We start from the raw sequence: 12,469 nt of genomic DNA, 5'->3' as shown, positions 1-12,469 counted from the left end.
CCTGGAACGCAGCATTATTTACCCAGTAAAAGTGATAAAATTTAAAGATCCATATGATTTTTTTAATTGAAATGATTATTCCATTCCCAAACAGATTGTTTGAACATGTATTAATAACTGTACAGAAAGTAGCCTAAGTCAATGTCGTATTATAAAACAGTAAAAAGACAACAGTAATTAAAGTTATAAAAAAATATAAAATAAAAAATAACAACTATTTAGAGAAGGAAAGAAAACAAAAGCAAAACACACGCATGCGTACTTTGCGCAGCCTTGATGCGCACCAAGCTAACGACCCGAGGAGGAGCATATTGATGCTAAGAGCTAAACATGGCCCTGTTCACATACAGCAGACTGTCTCATTTACTGAGAATATCCGGAAATAAAGTCTCCGTTATACGAACGGGGACAGAAATAAAACCGGGACCTGCGTGTTGTGTGCAGTTCATTCGCTGCCAGGTAAGATTACTGTCTGTCCGTGAGTTTCAGTTGACGTTAAGCTAGCTAACAGCTTAATGCTAACGTCAAGCTAGAAAGAAAGCGAGAAGAAGACCGGAAGCTTTCAAAATAAAAGTGGTGGCAATTAAACAAAATTATAAAAATAGAAAGAAAATGCACATCGAAAATATAACTGAATGCCACATATTGTATTTTTTTTATGTATTACATGTTTTTCATCACACATGCAATGTAGTATTTACTTTCGCTTTAAATTTCTTCAAATGCTAAAAATATTATTTTGAACCTCACAACCGGAAGTGCTCAATTTGTATACGTCCGGACTTTACCTATAGTGATAATACACACAAATGGCTCAAACACTGTTACTGATCAGCAACTTGTTTTATAACTCGGTCTCATAGGGTTTCAATGAACTATTAGCCTAATTTTATTGTTATTTTTTAATACCAAAATAATGTTACCGCAGCTGCAGCAATACTAGTAGTAGGTTACTAGAAACAGTTACATTGTCACCACTTACTTATTAAATGGTTAATAAAACATTTCATTTATGCTTTGTAGAACCGTTATAAGCCATGTTGGGCAACCATTAATAAATAAAAGGCTCTTAATAAGCCATGGAGTCTGCATTCATAAATACAGAAGTCCATGAAGTCTTTAATTGTAAATAGTTGTTAATAGTTGTTGGCAGGGGCGATTCTAGGATCAGACCTTTAGGGGGGGCTCAGCCCCTAATGAGAATGTGACACGGATATAGTGCCTTGCAAAAGGGTTAACAGTGTTCACAAAAAACGTCATATAAAGCGTCAAATATGTAAACAAAAACATAAAAAAAGGTAAAAACAAAAAGTAAAATGTTGAAAGCATCAAAACTGTACAAATAAATGTTAAAAGAACGTCAAAAGCATCCAGCAGCAACTCAATGTTTGATTGGGCAACGGCACATTCAAATCAAATGATTATGATACGATGATGCCTGAACAGGCAAGACGGTTGTTGCAGTTACTGGCCCAACGAGGCGTTTTACTTGCCCCGGGCCATCGGGCAACCCTTACTGTTGAACCCAGTTACAGAAGAAAGTGGTATCAGATATTTTAACCCTTGAAGAGTATACATTTACAAAGTGTCTTACCGTTTTAGACGGTTGCGATTGGCCCAAAAGCCAGATCATCTCTAATTGGACAAAAAAAATGTCTTTCAAAATGTCTTACCAAACTCCATTAACCATTAAATTCTGTCAATTTAACGTTGCCATTCTCAGCTGCAAAAACACAGTACTAGTACAATATATGTTTGGTTGTTTTTCTGAAATGTTTTGGACTACTGGTAAATTCAGCATTAATGTGATCCATCAGGCAGCATTTGACAATAGACATTTTAAGGTTATACAGCAACCGCGACTACATTGTGTGCTGCCCTATTTCTGATACTATAGCGACAGAAATTTTGCCATGGCGGGCCGCCACTACAAAATCAGCATAGAGGAAACACTGATCTGGTCCCCGTTGTGTTTCTGTTTCTCCCAGAGGTCGATGGACAGTAAGGCGTTACAGGAGAGGCAGAAGCAGCAGATGGCCAAAGGTCTTCCCAGACAGAAGCCCATCACGGGGGTCAAACAGGTCATCGTTGTTGCTTCAGGGAAAGGCGGAGTGGGCAAGTCCACCACGGCAGGTACAGCATGAACTTCCTGCTGGCAAATGGACAACTCCTCCAGCATCTTTACCCCTTCAGAGCAAATACTGTACATCCAAAACTTAAAGTGCTCATATTATGCTTTTTGGCTTTTTCCCTTTCCTTTATTGTGTTATATATCTTTTTTTTTTGTGCATGTTATAGGTTTACAAAGTGAAAAAGCCCAAAGTCCACCCCAAAGGGACTTACCATCTCCAACAGAAAACACTGTTCACAAACTGCTCCAAACAGCTCTATTGTAGTCCAGCCTTTACTTCAGAGACAAACGTGGTCACTTTGGAACACACGTTATAATGCTCACCTAGCTGCTAGCATGGCACGCCCTCATACTCTGCTTCTGACTGGCTAGTAGTCCTTACCTAGCTACTGTCAGGGCACGCCCTCATACTCTGCTTCTGACTGGCTAGTAGTCCTTACCTAGGTACTGTCAGGGCACACCCTCATACTCTGCTTCTGACTGGCTAGTAGTCCTTACCTAGGTACTGTCAGGGCACACCCTCATACTCTGCTTCTGACTGGCTAGTAGTCCTTACCTAGCTACTGTCAGGACACGCCCTCATACTCTGCTTCTGACTGGCTAGTAGTCCTTACCTAGGTACTGTCAGGACACGCCCTCATACTCTGCTTCTGACTGGCTAGTAGTCCTTACCTAGCTACTGAGCATGTGTGACTCCCAACAAAGATGGAACAGAAGTGAGCTGTCTCACTCTGTAGCTAAAACAGAGAGCTCAACACACAGGGTGAAAAGAGGAGCTGCAGCAATGTGCAGTACAACAAAAATCTGTTTTTTTTTTTAGCATAATATGACAACATTAACATTAACAATGTTTTATGGAGAAGGGGTGGGATTAAATAAGTGTATACTTCTTCCCACTCCTTTTTATAAATCTTAACAACAAAAAAAGTGTTTTGTTAGATAGATAGATAGATAGATAGATTTTTTATCTATATAACATTGTGTTATTTATAGTTATGATGTATCTATGTTATCTATATTAATATTTTCTGTATGATCAGATTTTCTGTTTTTCTTTCACATGTTCGAAAATAATTTCAAAGAAAGAAAGAAATGGATGGTAATGGATGTTTTGGACAGACTAATCTTCATTCATTCATTCAACCTTTTATTTATACTCGAAATCATTGCGGGGCGGACACAAATTACAAAGACAAAAGAAGTGACGCCATCCATTGTTTGGGATTTTGTCTCTTTGTAGGTTTTTCTGTCTCTTTGTAGTCGTGTTGTGTCTCTTTTTGATCATTTCTGTTTTCCTTTGAGGTCATCTGGTGTCTCTTTGTAGTCGGTCTGTGTGCCTTTCGTGGTAGTCTGGCGTCTCTTTTTTTTTTACATCATTTTGGACCGTTTTATGAACCATGTCTGTGTCCAAAACTTTTGGAAAAGCTAGAAGAGATAATACATAAATAAAACACTCCGAAAGCTTAAAGATTGAACTTGCTAAAGAAGTTAATCTACAGTCATATCTGAGAAAAGTCTTTTAGTAACATTTATTCGACTTAGGTGCTGCCCAAAACGGCTTGGGTGCTGCACCTAAACCTTATATTGGCGGGGAAAACCCTGTCATTATAAGAATGTGGAAAAATTATTTGATAAATAAATTAGGACAATAAGGATGCAAAATAAAGTACAATTATATAAAGGGAGTACAAGTAGAAGTTGGCAGGTTTAAAACCAGATTTCTGAATTGTCCAAAAAGCACAAGTGAGTTGATTTTAAGGAAGTGCTGTAATCTGTTCCAGGAGTCAGGTGAACTAAAGTTAAAAGCAGTTTTTTTCCAGGTTCAGACGGAGCTCGTTGAACAAGAAGTAAAAGCCAGTCTTCAAGCGTTGGTGGCAGGGGTCAGCCCTATGTTCCCACAGCCCTATGTTCCCACCGCCCACATAGGGCTGTGGGACCATTGGGCTGTGGGAACATAGGCACGCTCCCGGCTGGCAGTGCAGCGCTGATGCTCAGTGTTGTGCATCTGGAGGCACAAGTCTGCAGAATAAATGTTAAAAAATACATTTCAACCAGCCGCTTGTCTTTGATTTTTCAGTCGGACATGTTTAACGCCTGTTTTTCTGTCTCTGCAGTGAATTTAGCTCTTGGAATATTGGCCAACGATCCGGTAAGAAGTCATCTCTCTTATATCATATCACCTTTTTGTTTTCGCTTTACAACGTGTTTTACATTTTAGCCAATAATTTATTATCCTTTCAGGTCTTAGAGATTTATACAGAAATGATATCCCCCATCAGGCTGATTTTATGGTGAGATGGTGATACAAAGTGTAGGAGATAGTTAGGGCTGTACCGAAAACCATTTCTTAAGCTTCAAAGCTTCAATACTTTGTATAATTGTAGGCATTTTAAATGCACTAAAAGCTAGCTAGCTAACGATAGACTAGCAGAGCAAGTGTAATATGTTTACTAGCGATCACGTGCAGTGAATGGTTAATATGGTTTTACGTCCGTTTTGGTGAGTCCAGGGGGAAAATATGGCATTTTAAAAGTAGCCTACATTTACGGTAGCTAGCTAACGGTAGACTATAGAGAGAGGGTGATATTTTTACGTCCGTTTCGGAGTGACAGAGGGAAAATATTTCAGTCGACACATTAAGTGGAACCGAAATGAGGAACCAAAATTTGCGTTCTAATCCAGTCCGATTCCTACCGGTTGTGTAGGAAGCCAACCCTAGTGAGGACCGACGCAGTGTTTGTGAATGAATGCTCTGCCAGCCAGCGCCTCATTAGAGCATTAGCTTTATGAACGTTCATACTAAATTTACCTTTATCAAATTCCCTGACAACGACACCAGGCTGACACAGAATAACCATACCGACCTCTACGCACTTTTGTCTGCTTTCTAGTAACTCAACCGCAACTTGCATGCACTTTTAAAAAACAACAAACGAATAATTCAAATCCCAGAAATGAAAATCGAATACCTACCTATCGAACGAATATTTGAATATTGGGATCCAGGCCAAGAGATAGATAGTGTTCAGTTAAAGAGTCGTTTCTCCTCTCTTTGTTTCTCTCTCAGCTCAAGTCAGTCGGTCTGTTGGATGCTGACGTTTACGGTCCGTCGATTCCAAAACTGATGAACCTGAAGGGAAACCCGGAGCTCAATGACGGTACAGCACATAGTTTATTACTATAGTGGTTCTATATTATATATCAATATTGATATATAGAATACAATACACTTTGAAATTAGTCTTGGGCATATTGCTACAATCTACAATCTGTTGCTTTACAACACAAACATGTAACAGAAAAGACATTTTAAAATCAACATAAAAACATAAACATAAGATCAACAAAGCATCTTAGGACATAAAGGAAGGACACATAACTGTACAGACATTACGACATCAGTTTGAGATTTCTGTAACTGTAAACTTACTTCAACTTTTTTAAATCTTTCTCTCCAGACAATCTGATGATCCCTCTAATTAACTACGGCGTTCCTTGGTGAGTCCCTCCAGTCAAAGCATTATGTCATCAAGATCCCTGCACTAAATGCTCGCGCTTTGGGGGATTACTGGAATTGTTGGGTCTTTGTAGATTATAGAGTGTGGTCTAGACCTACTCTATCTGTAAAAAGTCTTGAGATAACTCTGGTTATGATTTGGTACTATCCATAAAATTGAATTGAATTGAAAATGAATTGACCGGCTCTGAATCCCCACTCACTCTCAGCATGTCGATGGGGTTCCTGGTGGACGATGTGGCTCCAATCGTGTGGAGGGGGCTGATGGTGATGTCAGCAATAGAGAAACTGCTCAGACAGGTGAGAACGCTTTAACTATCCAGCCGAGATTGGGCAACAAAACAGGAATAACGTCTATTAGATGTAATAAAGTGTGTGTGTGTGTGTGTGTGTGTGTGTGTGTGTGTGTGTGTGTGTGTGTGTGTGTGTGTGTGTGTGTGTGTGTGTAGGCAATTTCAGAGACTTGTGCATTTTTGTAATCCTCAGACAACACTGACATCAAGTGGCCGCTTGTAGGAATTTCACCATGTAGAAGCTGAACTTCCCATGCAGTCATACATTGTTATAGTCATTATTATAGTGTGTGTGTGTGTGTGTGTGTGTGTGTGTGTGTGTGTGTTCTTATAGGTGGACTGGGGGTCTCTGGACTACCTGGTAGTCGACATGCCTCCTGGTACAGGAGACGTCCAACTGTCAATCTCCCAGAACATCCCAGTCGCAGGTCAGTCACACATTAACAACTCCAAATGTTGCTGTGCAATGAATTGTCCCGGAAATAATTGCGATTAACAATAAAGTTGTGTCTTTCAAATTTAAAAAATGTTTATTTATTTACAGTATTACTTTTCCAAACAAAATAAAGTTTTAAATAAAGTTCCAGGATACGTCTTTTGGATCAGTATCACTGTCATGTGAGCCAGATATAGTAATAGCACACAAACTATGAAGTATAACACCCCACTTTATTGTCATAAAGACATTGTTGTTGTTTTAAATAAACATAAAATTGACAAAACCATCAACTGCCATACCTTAGGTCCTTAATGTAAGCAGTTAATTATGGTTAAACAAAGAAACGGCAATTACCTTAAAAATATTGCGATTAGACAATTACGTTATAATGGTAACAGGCATAATCACACGTGTTTTACAATTTACTTATTCTAAATATGAGTCGTAATAACTCACTACCTCCATAGTGATTAGTTGATTTCAATCAGGAGAGACTCCGTTGCAGATATGCAAACATTTATTAGTAAGATATCACAAAGTAATTACAAACATAACTTTGGAGATTAGACTCCATTGTATACGGGGTATATATACAATTCTAAGGTTTAGGAAAACCAAAACGTATCCCCCAATGGAATCTAGACACTGGTGTGGTGAGAAAAATCCGTATAGGCAAAACGAGCCGTCAGCCGGGAGAAGACTGAGAACACCGTGCCGAATATGGCTGGAGGTAGAAGGGGAGGAGGCGGGTCGCACTCTCGTCTGAAAATACAACTGACATAAGCAGGAGAGAGAGAACAGATTTAAAACATGATAGTCATGCTGTGATTGGCTTGAACGTACGTGCCCGATTCCGATTGGTATACAGAAACGTAACACCCACCTACGATCTGATCAGTTAAAGAGAAGAGAGACAACGTAATTGAAGTCTCCCTGACAGAATTTACGCTCAGCTACATTAGTAGTTAGTGATTCAAGAAAGCAAGTCTGGCAAGTAGATCGCTATTCAGCTATTCAGGAACTCGGAGAGAAACTGAAATGATTTCTGTAAAGTGTTTGTTAGAGCCCGACCGATATTTTTTATTTTTTTTTATTTTTTTTTTGTATTTATTTATTTATAAAGGACAACACACATTAATCAACATTTCTGTAAATGTGCCAGTGTTAGCCAGCCGGCTAATTTTCAACTATAGTCCTTCGGCATATGATTTTAGACCAGAGCAGCAAGAAGCAGCAAGATTTTAGTGCAGGTTAAACTACACAGACAGAAAATCAACGAGACATTAGTACAATATATCGGCGGGCCGATATTATCGGCTGATATTAGGCAATTTCCAAACTATCGGTATCGGCATTTATGATGGCCAATAAATATAATAATAATAAATATGAATATTTAAAAAATAAAATAAAAACGGACGAAACCCCCTTCAACCATGTTCTGAGTGTTGGCGTTGTGTAATTTGTCCACCAGAGGACGGTCTACAACGTCCATGTTGGCAACTCTTTCATTTTTTTGTTGTTATTGTGTTTTTGTTCAGAGGACTTTAAGTTTCATATCTTAAGTTTGTATTTTTATACATTTTATTTATCAGAACTTTAATATATTTTGATGTTCTGTTGTGACAATAAAACAAACTTCTCATATTATTTTAGTGAGGACTCATAAATAACTACAAAACTAATGTTAGGGAAATCTGTTTATGTTTTGTTACGCGTTTCTGGATTTAAAAATATATATATATATATTTGTATTGATATCGGTCTTAAAAATCCTTTATCGGTCGGGCTCTAGTGTTTGTCTTTGTGAAGGTTTAGCTCAGCTGGAGTTGCGTTTCTGGAATCTCTCCGAGGGAAGCGGCGAGCGTAGTTTTATGTGTAGTTAGCATGACCAATAGTGAGAAGGGCTACACACATTTTTTTGTAATTTTTGTATTTATTACAACAACAAAAAATATCCGTTAAGAAAAAGCCTTTAGGCAAAAGTGAGTTTTAATTTGAAGGAGTTTTTTGTTTCCATTCACCGACAGAAGAAGTTCAAACTGCTCAGCGTTAAATAAAGGCGTGTCTGTGTTTTGTTTTGTCGTGCAGGCGCGGTCATCGTGTCCACGCCGCAGGATATCGCCCTGCTGGACGCCCGCCGAGGAGCCGAGATGTTCAAGAAAGTTAACGTGCCGGTAAAGAGTGTGTGTGTGTGTGTGTGTGTGTGTGTGTGCTTGTTTAACTATATTTGTGGGGTCCAAAAACCGGGAGTCCAGTATACTTGTGGGGTCCCGACAGCTTTGTGGGGCCAAAATGCTGGACCTCACGAGTTTAAAGGGCTGTTTGAGGGTTAAGACTTGGTTTTAGGATTAGGGTTAGAATTAGGTTATGGTTAGGGTGAGGGTAAGGGTTAAGGTTAGGCATTTAGTTGTGATGGTTAAGGTTAGGGTAAGGGGCTAGGGAATGCATTATGTCAATGACGGGTCCCCACAAAGATAGGGCCACAAACCTGTTTGTGTGTGTTTGTTCTTGTTTAACTATATTTGTGGGGTCCAGAAACCGGGAATACAGTATACTTGTGGGGTCCGGACAGCTTTGTGGGGCCAAAATGCTTTAAATAACTATTTGAGGGTTAAGACTTGGTTTTAGGATTAGGGTTAGAATTAGGTTATGGTTAGGGTGAGGGTAAGGGTTAGGGTTAGGCATTTAGTTGTGAGGGAATGCATTATATCAATGACGGGTCCCCATAAAGAGAGTGAAACGCACTGTGTGTGTGTGTGTGTGTGTGTGTAGGCAATTTCAGAGACTTGTGCATTTTTGTAATCCTCAGACAACACTGACATCAAGTGGCCGCTTGTAGGAATTTCACCATGTAGAAGCTGAACTTCTCATGCAGTCATACATTGTTATAGTGTGTGTGTGTGTGTGTGTGTGTGTGTGTGTGTGTGTGTGTGTGTGTGTGCGTGCGTGCGTGCGTGTGTGTGCGCGTGTGCGTGTGTGTTTGATGTTTCTACAGAATGAGGGTTGAAGCTACGGCAGGGTCATCGTGTTGTGTTTGACGTTTCCTGCAGGTTCTCGGCCTGGTGCAGAACATGAGCGTCTTCCAGTGTCCCAACTGTAACCACCAGACTCACATCTTCGGCTCTGACGGGGCCCGACAGCTCGCGGACACACTGGGAGTCAAATTATTAGGTACGTGTGTGTGAGGACCAGCAAGTGCTTCAGCTGCTCATATAAAAGTAAAGACAGCAGGCTGTTGCACCAGCTATGTGTACAAACTTCTACGGTTTGCTTTCACACCTGAGCAGTTTGGTCCATTTTAACCGAACCCCGGGGCGTTTCGTCCTTGAGATTCCACACCGATCTCTAGAGGCCCTTTATTTCACTATTGAACAAATTCTAAATGGGGGTTCTCCCCCCCCACCAGGAAGTTTTGAGCATCAAACACCTCATTTCCTGCATTGTGGTGAATTTTTCTGCAACAAGTTGGGCCTTTTCTTTATCAAGTTATGGTGCAAATGTCTTTAGTTATGTAAAGGAAAATATTATTCTCCTGTGTTGTTGGGGCGGTTGTAACCCCCTCATCCCCCCAGTTAAGAGAGAGAAAGAGAAAGAGAGAGAGCCAAGAAGAGAAGGATCGCTTTGTGACTTCCGGTATGAATGGCCAGGCAAGCGATCAGGCACGTATCTACGCTTCGCGGGCTATACGCGGCGCTTACACCGCCCGTGTGTTTTAACTGTTACTGTTAAAAGGGTTGACTATGGTAGAATGATTTATACCAAGATGGATGTTTTTCCGGAGACTTTTGTTGATGTTATTTGATTTTTAAAGACGTACACCTGCAAATCTACCCCCTTCAGAAGAAAAAAAGAGTTTTTAACAAAGTTTGTCGCAGACAAGGTTATTTTTATTTAATTATTCCGTCAGTTTTTATTTCAAAATGTCCTTTAAGTGACGATGTCCTCTTCGCTACTAAGTCTTTATCTGTCTTTACGTAGAGCCAAACAGGGCAGAGTCAGTTATGTTATGAAGATTTTAATCCCTCCAAGTTCATCCAAAAATATAAAAAGAAATTGCTATTAAATTGCCTGCTTTACAAAATCAGTCTACACTGAAAAGTTAGCACCGTCTGTGTCATCTTGTCTCTATAAATCTAACTTTTTTTATACATTTCATGCATTTTATCCATTATTTTCAGAAAAAAAAATAAAAATCTTGTTCTCAAAATCCTGTTTCTCTTTGCAGAATGAACTGCAGCTGGTTGTTTCTGATGATTTTGACGGATTTCACCTTTTATATCCTGTTTAATCTCCAGGTGACGTTCCTCTTCATCTAAACATCAGAGAGATGTCAGACAGAGGGAAACCAGTGGTCGTCTCTTCTCCCGACAGCCCAGAGGTCTCTATTCTGTTGTATTTTATTAAATGTTATTATATTCTGTTCTATTCTAATTCTGCTCTTGATAGCTGCATTGCTACGGAGCCCCTAAAGGGACATGGGGGATTTATTTTCTTTTTTCTGGTGAGCACAAGAAACTTTTCTCGTGAGCACGCGAAAGAATCTCACGCTCACGAGAAACCAATCTAAGGCTAGTCTCGCTTTGCCAGACCCTCGCACGTGACGTGCGTATCACGCAGGCACTGTGTAAGCTCTAACCTGTTACCATGGGAGCCGAAATAAAAACGGACACGCCACGAAGCTTACACACTCACGCCATGCAGCCAGTGTGTGGCCGGCCTAAGGCTAGCAAAATTATGCTAAGGAAGTACTGCTAACGTTATGCGGCTGAAGTTAATATCTCACATACACAGCATGAAATCGGTCAACAGTCACCTTCTCATTGCTACGTTTGTTAATGACACTATGCGGTACATTTTGTTGCGTTTCCAGGAAGATGAATACCTCCTCCTCGGCACGGGATACTTTCACTGGTCACGAGAAAAGTTTTTCGTGCGCACCAGAAAGTATCTCATGCTCACAAGTTAAATTTCTTGTGCTCACGTGCTGCACTTCACGATGCTTTGAGGTGTATTTTTATTTGCTTTGTGTGTGTGTGTGTGTGTGTGTGTTTCCTCTCCAGGCGGAGGCGTACAGGAAGGTGGCGTCTGCTGTGGTCCAGAGACTCGAGGAACTCAACACTTGATTGATGTAAACTGGGAGCGCGCACGACGACACTCCATGACACAAACAACGCACGAAACTCACACAAACAGAAACGCACAAACATCTTTGCTGTCGAACGCACCATAAGTTAAATCTAAAGCACTTTTGTGTACTGTGTATTAGTACTGCAGTATTACTGGATACATGTGATCTCCATTTAGCTGTGTGATCATATTTAATTAAATGAATGATTTTGTGAACGCAACATTATTTTAATATTTAAACTCTTAATTTTTAATTTTGGCGTTCCCGAATGGCAGCGAGAGGTAACCCCCAATTTCCACCAACTGCAGAACGTCTGTGGATCCGCTCCGGAACGTCTATAGGAGTCATTAGGTTTCCATTAAAGTCAGTGTGTGTATTTCCACTGACTGCAGAACGTCTGCGTCCCGACTCCGTCCCAGCTCCGGCGGTCCCAGCCCTCCGGAGCAGATACCAGAGCTTCTATTGTTGCCGGACGCCGGAGAGCTCCGCAGCAATTCAGCACACGGCAGATAGTGCGGGACAGGAAGTCGAGCACAGAAACAAAATAAAACTTCCGGTTAATTTTCAAAATAAAATCCACCGTGCTCACGGCGGATCATATTTCCCTGCACTACACCTTGAAAACGTTATAATGGGCGGAGACAAGCCTGAAGTCAAGTTTGTGGTTCTGTTTATAGAAACTACATCCTGTTATATCGCGCGATCATAGGTGAATTCGCGAGATCTCGTGGGTCAGCTGCCAGCCCTGGCCGCAGCCGTACCGCAACAAATCCGGACCTGGTGGGTGTTGAAGGACGGCGGAGCACGGAGCCGACACGCAGCGGAGCCACAGTTGGTGGAAATTGCGGGTAACTGTTTAATATATTTAAACTTCATTACCCAGAGTTCCAATGCAGTATTAATAAATGCCAATAAAATCAAGAAAAAACAGATAAGACGACAGGACAATAACTTCATA

General features: G+C 40.5%; 1 protein-coding gene across 1 annotated transcript; it reads left to right on the top strand.

Moving 5' to 3' along the window:
* The first annotated feature begins 236 nt into the window (after positions 1-236).
* Positions 237-11,627, top strand: nubpl (nucleotide binding protein-like). The gene is made up of 11 exons (XM_031321426.2): positions 237-459; positions 1,989-2,133; positions 4,246-4,280; positions 5,199-5,289; positions 5,590-5,629; positions 5,858-5,948; positions 6,276-6,369; positions 8,472-8,557; positions 9,434-9,554; positions 10,679-10,761; positions 11,444-11,627. Exons 1-11 carry the CDS (start codon positions 331-333, stop codon positions 11,504-11,506), a joined length of 978 nt encoding a protein of 325 aa, XP_031177286.1. The 5' UTR covers positions 237-330; the 3' UTR covers positions 11,507-11,627.
* The last annotated feature ends 842 nt before the right edge of the window (positions 11,628-12,469 follow it).

Source organism: Sander lucioperca, chromosome 18, assembly GCF_008315115.2.
Source record: "Sander lucioperca isolate FBNREF2018 chromosome 18, SLUC_FBN_1.2, whole genome shotgun sequence".
Classification (NCBI taxonomy): domain Eukaryota; kingdom Metazoa; phylum Chordata; class Actinopteri; order Perciformes; family Percidae; genus Sander; species Sander lucioperca.
This window is presented reverse-complemented; position numbering and strand designations above follow the sequence as displayed.